Source organism: Etheostoma spectabile, chromosome 6 (assembly GCF_008692095.1).
Source record: "Etheostoma spectabile isolate EspeVRDwgs_2016 chromosome 6, UIUC_Espe_1.0, whole genome shotgun sequence".
Lineage (NCBI taxonomy): Eukaryota > Metazoa > Chordata > Actinopteri > Perciformes > Percidae > Etheostoma > Etheostoma spectabile.
Window position 1 is genome coordinate 12323950 of NC_045738.1, and position 14677 is coordinate 12338626.

Sequence of the window (14677 nt, forward strand, 5' to 3'; positions counted from 1 at the left end):
AGATAGTGTTGTAAGATATTATGGAAATTTTGTATTTTTATTTACATGAGTGTATATATGTATCATGTATATGGCTTTAAAGTAAAGCTTTGTCAACAGCTATTTTATCTAAAAAGATACATTCCTCTGTTTGGTAAACATACATCAATTTATATATTAAAAGAATGATAATCGGCCCCCATGTTTTGATACAGATACACATATTGGCATGTAAACTATCACAAAACTATGCTGTATAGTTCCCCCCCGGGCCTAGATGATTGCAAATTTTGTTGATACTCTTGAATGTTGTGATTAAGAGATCTATTGTTATTAACTTGTAGTCTTCAGACCCAACAAATGCTGACTCAAGTGACATCACTTGAGGCAATTTATCAGATTTCAAGCAGCTTCCTCTAAAGCCAAAAGCATTATACAACCTTTTCACACTCCTACAGATTGACATTGCCAGCCTCACGATGGACAGTCTTAAAAAAAAAAGCATCAAAATTACCGCTGCAGAACCAGAGATATCATCCTTGTTAAACTAATGTCTAAATTACCCACAATGCAACACAACCACCAAAATTGGTTATGTTGGTAGCAGCTAATGTAGCCTACATATGCTAGCATCAAGCACAAATGATGAGGGTGCTACAGACGTTTGGTAACCTCACATCTTCTAACAGATTCCTCATTTTTTCCTTTTCAAACTTTTAGTCTTCAGACTCAGCCAAAGCTGACTCAAGTGGCATCACTTGAGGCAATTTAGAAGATTTAATGCAGCTCCCCCTGAAAGGACAACGTTATACAATATTTTATACATAATCAGTAGTACTCTCCAAGATCTGAGTTTAAGATGTAAAATCTGTGGAGTTTCACTTTAAGCAAAGCATAATTCTATGATTTTGTGTTTGCTAAAACAACATGCTGCATTGTACATTCTGCCAAACAAGATTGTTCTCCAGCCAAAGAAGAGATCGATGCCTTATAGTACTCTAAAAACATAAAATTGATATTTAACTGGCTGCAAAATCAAATAAACAGAGATATTATTGTATGCATTTTGTTCCACTGCCATGATAAGATTATGAGACAGTCCCTTTGTACAGAATGGTGTAAAAATATGTATGTCTATGTTCTTATCCCACTTAAGCCATCCCAGTCAAACCATCCGTCTGTTCGGGTGGTTGCATCGCTGGAATAGTAATCGCAGTTTTAGTGGTCTGTGGAGCCGCTGCTGGTGGAGGGTACTACATGTATAAAAAAAAGTAAGTGTGAAAGAGCTTTAAGATATAAGAATTAATTACAATTATGGTAACTGCTCAGTATTACCAGGTTTGGACCCAAAAGCAGGACTCAGAGACCAGGTAGCAAGGAGTTACAGGATCTGAAATGATGGCAGAGTTTGTTCATTGCACAGGAAGAGAGAAGTCAGAACATGTGCAACTGACTCACCCTAGGATCAGGTAGACTTTAGTTAAAAAAAAAAAAAAACACCTATGTGCTGCTTTTGTTATATATTTTCCATAAAGTCCTGAGCTTGACTTTAGATTTGACTCTAAATCTTTAGTATTATTTCACAATGGAGCTGAACCTCAACAATGTACAATTTTATAGTTTAACATTTTGTTTTTGTCAGGTATTACAATTAAACTGTGATGGATTATGTGGCTTCACATGAGTTAAAACTCTGTCATCATAACCCTCTTTTAAAAGTCCTTGAAATGTACGCTAATGAAAGTAAAAATATTCGTAAATCAGTCTTGAAAAATAAAATACACTTTGGACTGATGATAAAATAGAGCTTGCAGCTCTTTTTGAGAAATAACATTTTTAACTGATGTAATGTAAGATTTTACAATAAATGGAAATATTTGCTATACATACAACATAATGCTGTTAAAAATTTGTTACATTAAGTCAGATAATGCCTGTCTTATGCCTGATTAACATGTAGTAATGATTTATTGCCTCTCTAACCAGAACATTGAAGAAAAATCTCTCTAATAACAACATTGCTACCAGAACGGGTAAGTAAGTGTGTGTGTGTGTGTGTGTGTGTGTGTGTGTGTGTGTGTGTGTGTGTGTGTGTGTGTGTGTGTGGTGTGGGTGTGTGTGTGTGGTGTGTTGAATATGTGTGTGTTGTGTGTGTTGATATGTGTGTGTGGTTTTTGTGTTGTTGAATGTGTGTGTGTGTGTGTTGAATATGTGTGTGTGTGTGTGTTGTGAATATGTGTTGTGTGGGGGGTGGGGCGTGTGTGAATATGTGTGTGTGTGTGTGTGTGTTGAATATGTGTTTGTGTATGTTGAATATGTGTGTGTGTGTGTGTGTGTGTTGAATATGTGTTTGTGTGTGTGTGTGTTGAATATGTGTTTGTGTATACAGAACTAGTGCTGCTTGCAGCTTTCTTGTGAACCGCTCATAAAAACAACTTGGAAACACTGGACACAACACTTTCTTGGGTTCTGAGCAATTCACCTGCCACAACATAGTTGGTCACACACCCAAGTCGTAGCAACTCACTATGAGAAACACTAGTAAAATGAACTGGTTCACAGGAAAAAGGAATTAGGAAAAGTAGGCAACTGCCTGGCGGCACCAAACGGCTAGAGATTTATTATGATATTTAGATATGAAAAATATAGAGTATGTTACTATTCTAACTCATTGTACCCTGAAATAAATTGTATAGCGCCCCCAAAGCACTTTTTAAAAACCTATATACTTCTGACCTACTGTGTACTTCCACTTTGTAGGAAAACATTGTAGTACATTTACCTGACAGTCACTTGCTTTGACATAGCAACTGCAGGTGAAAATAATATATAAATAATAAAGTAGAGTAAAGATTTAATTAATGAAGGTATTTTGTCAGCGGTACCATTAGTTTAGTTAGTCAGTTACTATGTCAAACTTACACATTTTGAGTTGCATTGGTGGAGTGGCACTTTTCCTGTCGGTTAACCACTCGTGCTCATTGACTCCAGGAAAATGAAGAAGAATTCTGTTGTAAAATACACTAAGAATAATTTCCAAATAGGCTGTCGCCCATAGCCCGCTGTGAACAACATGGCTGACTCAGTCCGCATGGACATCAACCCCCGGCCCCGCTGCTGCAGTCTTTAGTTTTATTCACAGTTTCTTAATATTGAAGGTGTCACATTTACAAATTGCACACTGCATGTCTTTGGGTCCCCAGCAATACACCCACCGAGTGTGAAGTAGATCTGATCAACAGTGCTTGAGATATTTGTATGACAGACACACAGACACAGAGTCCTTGCTTTATAGTTGTAAAGTATTTACTCCCTTGATAACATTATTCTAAGCATAGTTTATTTCTCTTGTTTTAAAGGAGGTGAAGGCCAGAACAACTCTGCATACTCAGCAAGTCAGGTAAAAGTCATCAATGCACTTAAGAAACAAGCTAACTCAGAGAAACCTGGCTACGCCAATCTCAATGCCTGAATTAGTAAATGCCTCTATTGCTCAGACAAATTGCAGCATGATTTTGCTTACATGTATGTGCATAAAATAATGATGGATTTATTATCTTTGGAGTTATGTGTTGTATAAGTCATGAGACCTTGGTGAACAATTTTGTGAGTTTCTGAAGGAATACATGAGTCAGGATATACTTATTGATATACTTTTTCTAATATATATTAGTGGACAGTCTGTGTTTAGGTTTGTTTAGTTTGATTAACAATGTGTCTGCTAATATGTTAGCTGATGTGATATTATTGTAAAAGTAATCTTATAATTTTCCCCTTGCTTTTACTTCTCTAGGAGTTGAACTATGCAGATATCAGTTTCCAGAACAAAGATGGCGGGAGAGTCCAGCTGGGGTTACAGAATAACCCATCGGAATACGCTCAGGTCAAAGTGAACAACAATCCTCCGGCAGCGTCCTCCCCTCCTACCTATGATGCCCACCTGCAGCGAACAAAGAGGCCAGCTCCTTTGCCTGATGACAATCCCGCACAAGTTTACGCTCAAGTTCGCAAGAACTGACCACACTGCGTAGGATGGATCATCTGGTGAGGTTATACTGGAGAAGCAGCTGACGTTTGGTTAGAGAAACCTGCACTTTCCTCTCAGTTCCTTTTTATAGAGGACTAATTTATGTCAAAGCACTTTAGCAGTGGTTAATAAACAACCAGGTATTGAAATGACTGAGGTCTGATGGTACAATGGTGGCCTGTTGGCTTGCATTCACCACATATAATAGCTTTCTTTTTTTTCTCCAGTCAATGCAAAGTGCCGATATCTGAGGGGAAATAATCTCTCTGTGTGGTTCAGTTGTTTTGCTTGAGCATAACGTTTGACGCTGGTGAGGTGTCTGATTTGACTCCATGTGTATACTGTGTGATTCCAGTCAAGATTACAGCTAGTCAGTCATGGATTCATTTTCATATTTATTTTTTTACAAAATGAAAAATATAATTTATTTAACAATATTTAATTGACCTTTTGATGGTATTTGTCAGGACTGTTGTTAATACACCTTGAGCTTGTCAGTACAATGGTGAAGTAATGACCTTGCATTGGTGGATAGATTTATTTATGTTATCAGTTGGTGCAACAGGAACAGTTGAAAGATCAACAGAAAGGGAAGGTCTGCAGCCAAGATAATCCAAAACTCAACCATGACTTAAAAACTAACCAATACCGGCTCCGCTGGAAACATAAACAGTAGTTGATAGCCTACAAAAAAGGAGTCTGCATAAGTAGTTATTTGATGGATATCTACAGGTACAATAAATGCTTTTCTTTAAGTTTTGAAGTAAGTCCAACAGGCATGCGGAATCTGGCTTGTAAAAACTATCTTTTCCCGCAAGTGATCATCAGAGTAATTCAGGACAAGTTTATGATACAGTAAATGTCATTAAAAGTTGCTATGTTATAAAATGATACGATGCTTTTCCCATCAGCATACCTCCCTTAAAGGGCTCAAGCCAACAGGGAAGTAATTCAAAGAAGTGAAACTTTGCAAATACAAAATAGAAGCAAATTTACATTGCCAAAAACACATTTGGTGTGACTTCTAAAACCTGTAGATAGCCCAACTTTATGAAGACATTTCTTTTTACAGCACTTTAGAACTTGTGGACTGTATCATTATTCTAAGACATTACATGCAGTGTGTTTGCAATGGAAGATGGTTTTCTTTATTATTAAATCAGAAAACACCGTGTGATCTGATGATCACTTTGAGACAATATGTAAGTATTGGTGATGGTAACAGCATGTGCAAGGACTAAATCAAGAGATCTTTGATTTTGATTTTTTTAAATAAGAAATGTAAACCCTTTGACACCGTTTCGCTACGAGAGCAGTGAGTGTAATCCAAAACATTGTGGCCAGTTGAAACAATGAGCCGAAACTTGCTATAAAGCTACGTAAAGCGGAGCGGAGCTGTAGAATCGCCTGATAATTCTCTGGAGGTTCATCACTATGAGCAACCTCTTTCACATTATCACATTGTCATTTAAACTTTGTAAGTATAAAAATATTGATTACAGCTTTCAGTAGACAGATGTAGAACAGATTGTATCTGATATCACAACAAATGCATACTATATACTGTATATTATAAATGTGTATTTAAAGAGTGAGGCTTCAGGTGAAGGTAGAAAGTAATTTGTCCTCAGCCAGGCGCCACATTGACTCAGCCAGGTCAGTGCTATCAGACTTTATACACAAGTTCTATTTTAGTTACTAGCTTTTTATAGATTACAAGAATGAAGTCTCCCAATCTGAGCTAATGACCAGATGTCTCCGCCCCCATTGGTTACTCATTACTATAGTAAAGATCAAACTCCCTGTTTGTTATTCACAAGGTTGATTTTTAAATGCATTGTAAGCAAGTATTGTTTTACAAAGTTTTCCTCGTTTTTACTATCATCAAACTAAATCCTGTAACTTAAAATTAAATTATTTACCCATATTGATGACATTGAGGTATTTTACTGGTATTTTAAGGAGATAATCAATGTATTAATAAATGGACTGTAATATATGATGGTACTTTTAATAGTATATATGCACTGTTTAAGTTATAAATTAACAGGTGGTTTTAAGGTTTTTTTTACCCCCTAAAAGGCCTTAGTTTTTTAATTAAGGTCAAGTTAATTTTATTTATATTGTGCCAAATCACAACAGAAGTTATTTCATGAAAAGTTACATATAGAACAGGTCTAGACTAGAGCTGGGCAAAATGCAGAAAATAAAATATCACAATACTAGACACCTCGATATCGATTATGTAGGTTTGACTATGGTGCTTTCACTAAATATTTACACAAAGAGATTTATGATAAATACTCAGTAATGTGGATATAATGGCTAAGTGGGTAAATAATAAATAATAAAACCGCTAGAACAGTCTGGTAAATTCAGAAAATGACATCACTTTATGGAAAGGCAGCCTTTAAAACCAGAAAAAGACAACGCTTACGCCATGTTAGGATATAATGATATCCAAAATCTAATCTAAAAGATTAGAAAGACAATTTCTAATCTTGTATCACAATATCAATACAATATTGATATATTGCCCAGGCCTAGTCTAGACCATATTTTACAAACCCACAGTCCCCCCCCCGTCCCTTAACAGGAAGAAACCTCATACAGAATCAAGCATGAGGTAGGCAACCATCTGCCTTGACCCATTAGGTTGAAGGTATAAATTAACGGGTGGCTTTCATGGTTTGGTTTGCAGTCTGAGTCTGATTATACAATATCTTGTCTTTGTTTTCATATTTGCAAGTTTATGGTACATTCCATAAATGCAGTGAACATGAAAATAGGTGTCTGTTATTTACAATGCCAAAAGTCAATAGTGAACCACAAATGTAGGGAACATTTTGAAGAGAATGAAGTGCAGTGCGAAATCTGAAATGGTCCTATTTGGTGCCGGTTAGCTTATGTTACTAATAATCATTGTATAATCTTTTTGATATTGACTACTGCTTGTCATTTAAATTGTTTTGAAAAATAGTGATAACACCCAAAGAAGAAATAAGAAAATCTTTTAACCTTTATAAATTTTAATCATTGTAGTAAATGAAGATGTCCTTATTAGTCAGGCAAACTGGTTAAAGTTGCTTTCATGCATGCTTAATTAACAAAAGTAATATACAAAGAGAAACTAGAAAAATGCTACTAAAAACCAAAATCAAAGAAAAGAGAGTGGGAGGAACTTTCTCCAACTCTCTTAAATTTTTGAGGAAAGGTGTTGTTTACGTGAAATGCAAAATCACATCCATTTCCTGGAATGACATACTGTATATGCATATAAATAGATAATCTTTAGACTTTTTTGTCCGTACAGGGCCTAACAGATATACATAAACACATATTGTAAACATTGACACCTGCACCCCAAACAACCGATAATGCACATTTCCCTCCAGTCCATTTCATTGACGCACCTTATTTATGTTGTGACACCTCTTCACGACATAAATAACACACACATGATAGTAACCGCTGAGGGGCTTAATTTAGGATTAAGGATGCTATAGCAGAAGGCAAAAAACTCCTACTGTGGCGTACTCGTCTCCAGGCAAAGGGCCTGTATATGTGTCCTAATGGAAGCAGTGTGAAGAAGGGGTAGAAATGACTGGGTTTGTGTGCAATCTGCTGTGCTTTATGTGTGGCGGTTTTGCTGTTGAAGTCTGATAGGTAATGACTGTGAATGGCTGCAATAAATTCAAAGTTTATTGTGAATAAAGACGTTGCTGTTCCAACCCGATGTCATCATAGCAGAACAATCTACTAAAATAACATGTGACTAGTGCACTAAAAGTACAGGAAGGGTGTGAATCTGTGAAATAAATAAGTTAAGGTATTTCTGTATTCTTTAATCTCTAATTCAATGTTTTCTCTTAAAAAAACGATTACGGTTCTTTTTTACTGTTTTCCTTTCAAATCTTTTTACCAGAAAAGCCTTGCCTGGAAACAACAGGTGTGTGATATGATTATAAACTTAATCTAATAAAAAATAATCATTACTGAAAGAGTTATTGTTGTAATAGGACATTTTTTTAGGTGTTCTTAACAGTTTAGTTAAAATGTCACATCCCTGGTGCTAACTAATGTCAGACTCTTGTTAGTGATCAGAGTAGGAGATAGGAAAGCGTAAGACAACATTATATTGTTTAGATTTAAAGAGAAGAACTGATCCTACACTGTAAATATGCTTTATTATAATTAGAGAAACACAGATGTCTAGGCCAGTTGAGAGGTTATTGTAGTAATAAAACAAGTAATTTACGGTACTTTATAGCTATATGCAGAAAAAGGAGGAAGCTACAAGTAATGACTAACTCCTTTGAGAAAGTGCCATCTAGCGTTTGATGCAATGCTCTGACAAAACTATCCAGAACAATAGTTGATTTCAACACAGCTGTTTCTGCTCAGATTTTCTGTCATAGTTTATGGAAATTTTCTTTTGCATATAGGTTGCATTGATTTCATCACCAAGTAAATTCTGATGTTAAACAAGATGATGGGTGTGAATGAAATGAATCAAATTTTATAAGTAGGTTAAGAAGATACTTTCCTGCTGCTAACTCAAAGATGCTATAAATATAACAAGGTATTTTAGTTCTTGTTGGAATTGTTACAGTGGAGTTGGTATTGAGAGACAATGCTATGATACCCTGCTGGAGGAGTCTTTACTGTGTTTTGCAGGTGGCACTGATCGGTAAGAGCACTTCATTTACTGACTTCTGATTTTTAGACTGTCACTTCAGGGACTGGTAATAAGCCTTTTATATAAGCACTTGGTTTAATGTTATATTAAGAAAGCTGGTTATGATAATGTTTAAGAGACTGAAAAACAGTATCACTTGTGCTAAATGTTACGTTTTTGATTCTGTTAACAAACTAAATGTGTAACATATGCATGCAACGGAATCCAAAGATTTGAAACCTCAGGATTCAGTGATATATTTAAAGTTTAGACTGGCTGTGACACATTTGCTGGGATATAAAATATAACCTAATCTTTCCTGAAGTGGACATAACTATACCTTTTATTGTTGTATTTTTTGAGCAAGGCCTGTGAAATAACCATTTACTCATATTTGGATTATAAGTAATGAAAAGAACGTCATCATACATTGTCTGATATTGCCGTACTGACTCTTCTCCCTAAATTGTTAATATTCACCCACTGTAGTGGGCTTTCCAATCTTTTGTAGTCGATTCATGAAACGTCAGCATCGACGAACCTGATAACGTGTTTCCTGACAGATTGTGTAAAGTCACCTGCTTGACGAGCTATACCTTAAATATGGACTATACTGTCAGATGGCAGGGTTTTCCCATTGGAAGCTTCTTTACAGTCCATGAAAATGAGCTCAAGTGGACAACTTTTATAGCAGGTTCTTTCCAAAACCTGTGTTGGCAAAAATGCAGTTGTTGGAAACTGCTGATTCCTGGTAGACGTTAGCGGTAATGACAACTTTTTAGTATCTGCTCTTTTGTATATAGCGTCAAGTGTCAAATTACATGTTAAAGCCAGTCTAATAAGTCATGTTCATCCTTATACAGGTATTCCTCTCTCTGGATCAGAGGCGGTGCAGCTCAGTGGACTTCTGGCAATGATTGTCGGACTGCTGGTGCTATTTGGGATATTTGCCCTTTTTGAAATGTACTTCTTTCCCTTTAATGTTATTCATAAAAACTTTTTCTTGTACAATGAAATGGTACAACGGTTCACCCATTTTAATACACCAATTTAATGCATTAATTAGTGTGTACCATAAAATCCTGTATGAGTAAAAAATACTTTTATGAATCCATGAAACCAAAATCAAATAAAAGTGAACAAAAGAGAATGGCTTTCAGGACGTTTGTTAAAATCTCCAAATTGCAGAACTCCAATCAGATGCTATTAACATTTAGAAAATATATCTTGTGTGTATAATTTGACAGTACATCCTTGACAGTACAAGAGTATTATTTATCTTTGTCACAGCACCGTCCCAAATGGGTATGAACAGCAGGACTGCTGCCACACAATTTTTTTGTGTGATTATTACAATGAAGCCTATATGATGCATGATTTCTCAAGTTAAATAAGTTTAATGCAAATGTATGGGGTAGATTAATCAGACAATGACATAATCTAACAATCTACAGTAATACAGAGTTGCAGTATTTTTACTGTGGCAGAATGATTTCATTTACAAATCTTCACCCATGGTTTACATGTTTACAAATACTGTAAAATGCTGGTTTTATGACAGATACAGTGACACAGTTGCTTACTGTTTTCGAATGTTACTGATACTCCAGTGTTTCAGCAATCAGCACGCAAAAATCACAGCAGGAAGTGATGATAGCTTCATATGCTGAACTTCTGTATTTTTAAAGTAGAATCCAAAGTATAGTTAATATCGTTGATGGTTATATGTTACATTGTAAACCTTTTGTTGATAACGATGCCAGCTGTAGATGTTTCCTTTAGCTAAATGAGACATTGTTTGACTCGAAGTTGAACCCTGACCTGGATGTGTTACTGATTTACTCACATGCTGAAAAGAGGTTTTTGTGAAGTCAACATATCTAGAAAATAACTGACTCGTTTATACTCATGGTTGTGCTTAGTGACTAAACAAAACCGCTCCCACCCTCCTGAAACCAAACAAATAAGCCAGATAAGAGAATTACACAGAGCTGAGGGAGACCTGTCTGACGTCTTTGTTCTTTTGTCTTTTTTTGTCTGGTTGTTGTCTCACACGTTACATACCATTTTAGCCCTGTGGCTAAGTTAAAATGCTTCATTCAAGTTTCAGATGAAACACTGGAAATTATATATTGTTTGTGTTGTAAAATTGATTAGTATAAACAACAGCAGTTACATAGGGTATTTTAACGATAAAATATCCCAAAGAAACTGCTGAAAAACAATAAGTAGATAAAGTAAATGTATAAATTGTATTCATATTTGTTATGGCATATGGCATTATTAAGATATTGTGGAAAATACAGTATTTTGAAAATGGGTTTCCATTATCTACAACTCTGCTAGATGTACTGTGTACTTTCCCAGCATCACTTTTAATAATTAGCTTTAACATCTTGTACTGGACTATTCTTTCCTTTTCTTTATTTATCGCTCTCTTCCTATTCATATTTTTCTTTGCATTGTTCCTCTATTTAGTTTTTGGCATGGCCTGCTGTTTGCTCTCCAAAGGGAGGCGCTAGTGCTCTGTTAAACAGGCATTTACAAGAGGTGAACAAAATTAAGTCCAAAATGAGCTATTTCTTTAACTGCACGGTATGTGTTTTATTGTTATTCCCTTTAAATAATGGTGCCTTTAGTTAAGTTTTACTTGATATAAGTTTAATTCATACAATACAATAGAATAAAGTACAAAGACCTATTTCTATTGGTTTCCTAATGTAATCACTTCACCAGCAAACAAACACATAGCAAACCATGTCGATAAATGTATACATTTTATAAAATTCCACAAAAACTATAACTAGGATGATATACTTACATTCCAGGAATACCACAATTTTACCTGAAAGCATTAAACAAAGGTGGATTGTTACCAGTCAGGCCACCCAAGCATCCATATACCTGCATCCGTCATAGTTTTGAATAATAACAAGGCATTGTCAATACAAACCCAGGCCCCTATAAAACAGGTGCATATATTCCACCTCAGGCTCACTATCAAGCATGGCAGGATGATTATCTCTTTTTGGGAAATGTGGTTTTCTGGTCAGGGTGTTGGGTTACAAGGCCAGAAAACTAGGGCATCAAGTAGCTGTCTATCTTATTTCAGGGCAAGAGCTAATAATGAATTATATAAGATGAGAACTTTTATATTTTATTATATATTTTATTATTTTAGAAATATAAATCATAATTATCACATAGTTTATTTTTGTGAAGCCTTACACCTGCATACACATTTTGCAATTTAACACAACATTTACTCAAAACCTAATACATTATATGACAAAATATCCCAAAGATAAATAGGCCTAATTTATATTCTGAAACTCTGCATAATGAGTACATTTACTTTGGTACTTTGACGCTAATACTTATGACTGTTATAACACTGTATAACACTGAACATGTATAACATTGCAAAGCAGACAATGCTATATATCAAAATGAGAAAGTAACACTATATAGGTACAATAAGGGATGAGGATATACCATTCAATTAAATAATTAGAATATGTCCTTCAATGCTGCTACTGCCCAGTCATCAATCTTTACCTCCTGTGTGTCAGGTATAACACAGGTGTGCTCAAATACTGAACACCACAAGTGTTTACTGAGTGTTATTGTGTAAGGTATCATGGTCTGCTTACTCAATGTTTTATGCTATAAAAGATGTACGAAACATATGAGAGTTGTACTGATTGAATTGTCTGCCATCATTCAACATACTGTATATTGTTCTGTCTCATAAATGAAAACTAGACAGTTGTTGCTGCTTGTAATATTTAGTACACTCTGTCCACAGAGCAGAACAGACAGACATCACCAGTAAACAAAGCTAAAGGTTTCATATGGGTACACTGAAGCTTTTGGGAGTAGGGGTGGAAAGACAGAAGAACTTTCCCAAAATTGTACTCTTGCCTAATTAGGGTCAGGGAAAGGATATGCAGAATGATGGGGAGAAAACAGCAGTAGTCCTAACCTCCCACAAAATGAATATGATTTAGCCTTTATTGTACAAATCTTGGGAAAACAACCAGTTGTTTTTACAAGGTTCACCATCCCCCAATCCTGCCTAACATACCTTCTGTCATAATTTGTCATTTTGCTCTTTGGCCATTTACAGAACTTCAACCCAAATGGTAAACAGAAAATATAATCCACCTTTTGTAAGTTTGATAAGAGTGAACACCAAATAACCAACACCTGCAGATAAGAACTGTGGGTTACTGCTTCAGGTGTTTATGGGGAGGGGGCTGAACATTGGTTTTCTAAGTATAATAGAGGAGTAATAGCGAGGGCGTCCTCAGACCATCAATACAAAAATGGAGAAGAATACTGAAGGAACCCTGACCATTGTATTGCTGGTTTTAATTCAAGGTAAGCTCTGTTATAGCTGATTAATTTGTGAATATGATAACTTCATTCATTCTAATAAAAATGGAAGTGTGTTTGATTTACAGGACGAGTCACAGGTTTGAACGCACTTAAATGAGAAAGTGTGTCCAAATGTTTGACTGGTACTGTATGTAACAGTTAATAACCAATGTAATTCTCTTCCTCAGGTGTTCTGGCCTCTGGTGCTGTGGAGGTCCAGCCCTCCATCAACCCTGCTGTAGTTGGGACCTCTGTGACGCTGTCTCTGTCTCCTCCGACCGCTCTGAAAAGTGGAAGCTGGGCAGTGGGAGAGTCCCTCATCCTCACCTGGCTGGGAGACCAGCAGGCCGTCTTCCCCAGTTACACCGGCAGGGCGTCAGTCAATGTCCTCACTGGAGCTCTAACCCTGAGCTCCGTCACGGTGGCAGACTCGGGAGTCTACATGGTACAGAGCAGTGACGCCCAGCTTAAGGCCAATGCTTCTATCGCTGTTCTAGGTGAGAGTAAACAAATTGCTAATGTTTGGTGACTAATTTTAATAGTTAATCCATTAAAAACTCCACAGCCAGCTCATAGTAAACTGCCCAAATGTCACTCAAAGTGAGAGTTTAGTTAGCAGCATCAACACCGTCCTCTTTGCTCCATAGAGATCAAATGTAACAATATTTAATCTACTCACTTGATACGTTTAAATAAAAGGTCACACTAGTTTGAGTGAAATTACAGAAAGGTTATACTTCTGTTTAAGCAGGATACTTTTGGGACTTATTCCACAACTGCCCATATTGTTGTATGTTTATTATTAGTATTTGGAGAAGATTGGCAATAACAAGTACAAGGACATTTCCGCAAGTCAATGTTTTGTGTCACAGAGATTGAGCCCTCATTTATTCTGCATTACTCCATTATGTCAGTCCTTATTACATTAAATTTTAGTTTGAAATTTAGGTTAGTGCTTTAAAGAAGGCCTTTAATAAACTGTGGGCATTGTTAGGCAAATATATAGTTTATTTTTCATTCCAAATAAACCTATTTTTTAAAGAAATATTTTCTGTTTCCTAAAGACTGTTGTTCTACTGTAATATCAAAGTAATGTTGCTTCTGATCCTGTCATGGAGAAGAATTATATATTATTTATTCAATGACGCATGCAAGTTAAATAACAATATGTACAGTCAACAAGTAAATCTGTTTAAGAAGGCACACAGAAAATTTAATAAAGTACACAGTGTAACAGGACAACCATAATTCTCATGAGAAAATGAAGAAGTTATGTTAGCCAAACAATTAAGATTGTCAAAATTGAGAATGGTATTATATTAATTTTAATTAGAACATACAAACAAGAGAAAGTGAACATCAACTCATTGGGTAGAGGCAGAGCAAACCCTTTCTTACTGTAACAGGGTTATATATTTATAATATTCAGAAAGGACTTACAGGAATTCAACCTCATGATATTTAGACACGCTACTTTCTGTAAGAGGGTGCGTGTGTGTGTGTTTTGGTATTGCTTCTCTTTAACATGACCGATTACTCTGAATAGTTTGTCTGTATCTGCATCTGTCAACATTCAACACTGACCCACTTTTCATTTCTTGTCCTTTCATACT

The 14677-nt window shown here is 35.8% G+C and overlaps 2 protein-coding genes across 2 annotated transcripts in view; both read left to right on the forward strand.

Moving 5' to 3' along the window:
* LOC116690818 (carcinoembryonic antigen-related cell adhesion molecule 6) overlaps positions 1-7003 on the forward strand; it is an 8330-nt gene extending 1327 nt beyond the window's left edge. Inside the window, exons 4-7 of the mRNA XM_032517988.1 lie at positions 1133-1250; positions 1966-2012; positions 3339-3379; positions 3773-7003. Of these exons, the coding sequence (XP_032373879.1) occupies positions 1133-1250; positions 1966-2012; positions 3339-3379; positions 3773-3997 (431 nt within the window). The 3' untranslated portion in view covers positions 3998-7003. The remainder of the gene's footprint in view (positions 1-1132; positions 1251-1965; positions 2013-3338; positions 3380-3772) is intronic.
* A 5993-nt stretch (positions 7004-12996) lies between these two features.
* The window catches only part of ceacam1 (CEA cell adhesion molecule 1), a 38390-nt gene continuing 36709 nt past the window's right edge, over positions 12997-14677 (forward strand). Inside the window, exons 1-2 of the mRNA XM_032517989.1 lie at positions 12997-13067; positions 13253-13561. Coding sequence (XP_032373880.1) covers positions 13013-13067; positions 13253-13561 — 364 coding nt within the window. The 5' untranslated portion in view covers positions 12997-13012. The remainder of the gene's footprint in view (positions 13068-13252; positions 13562-14677) is intronic.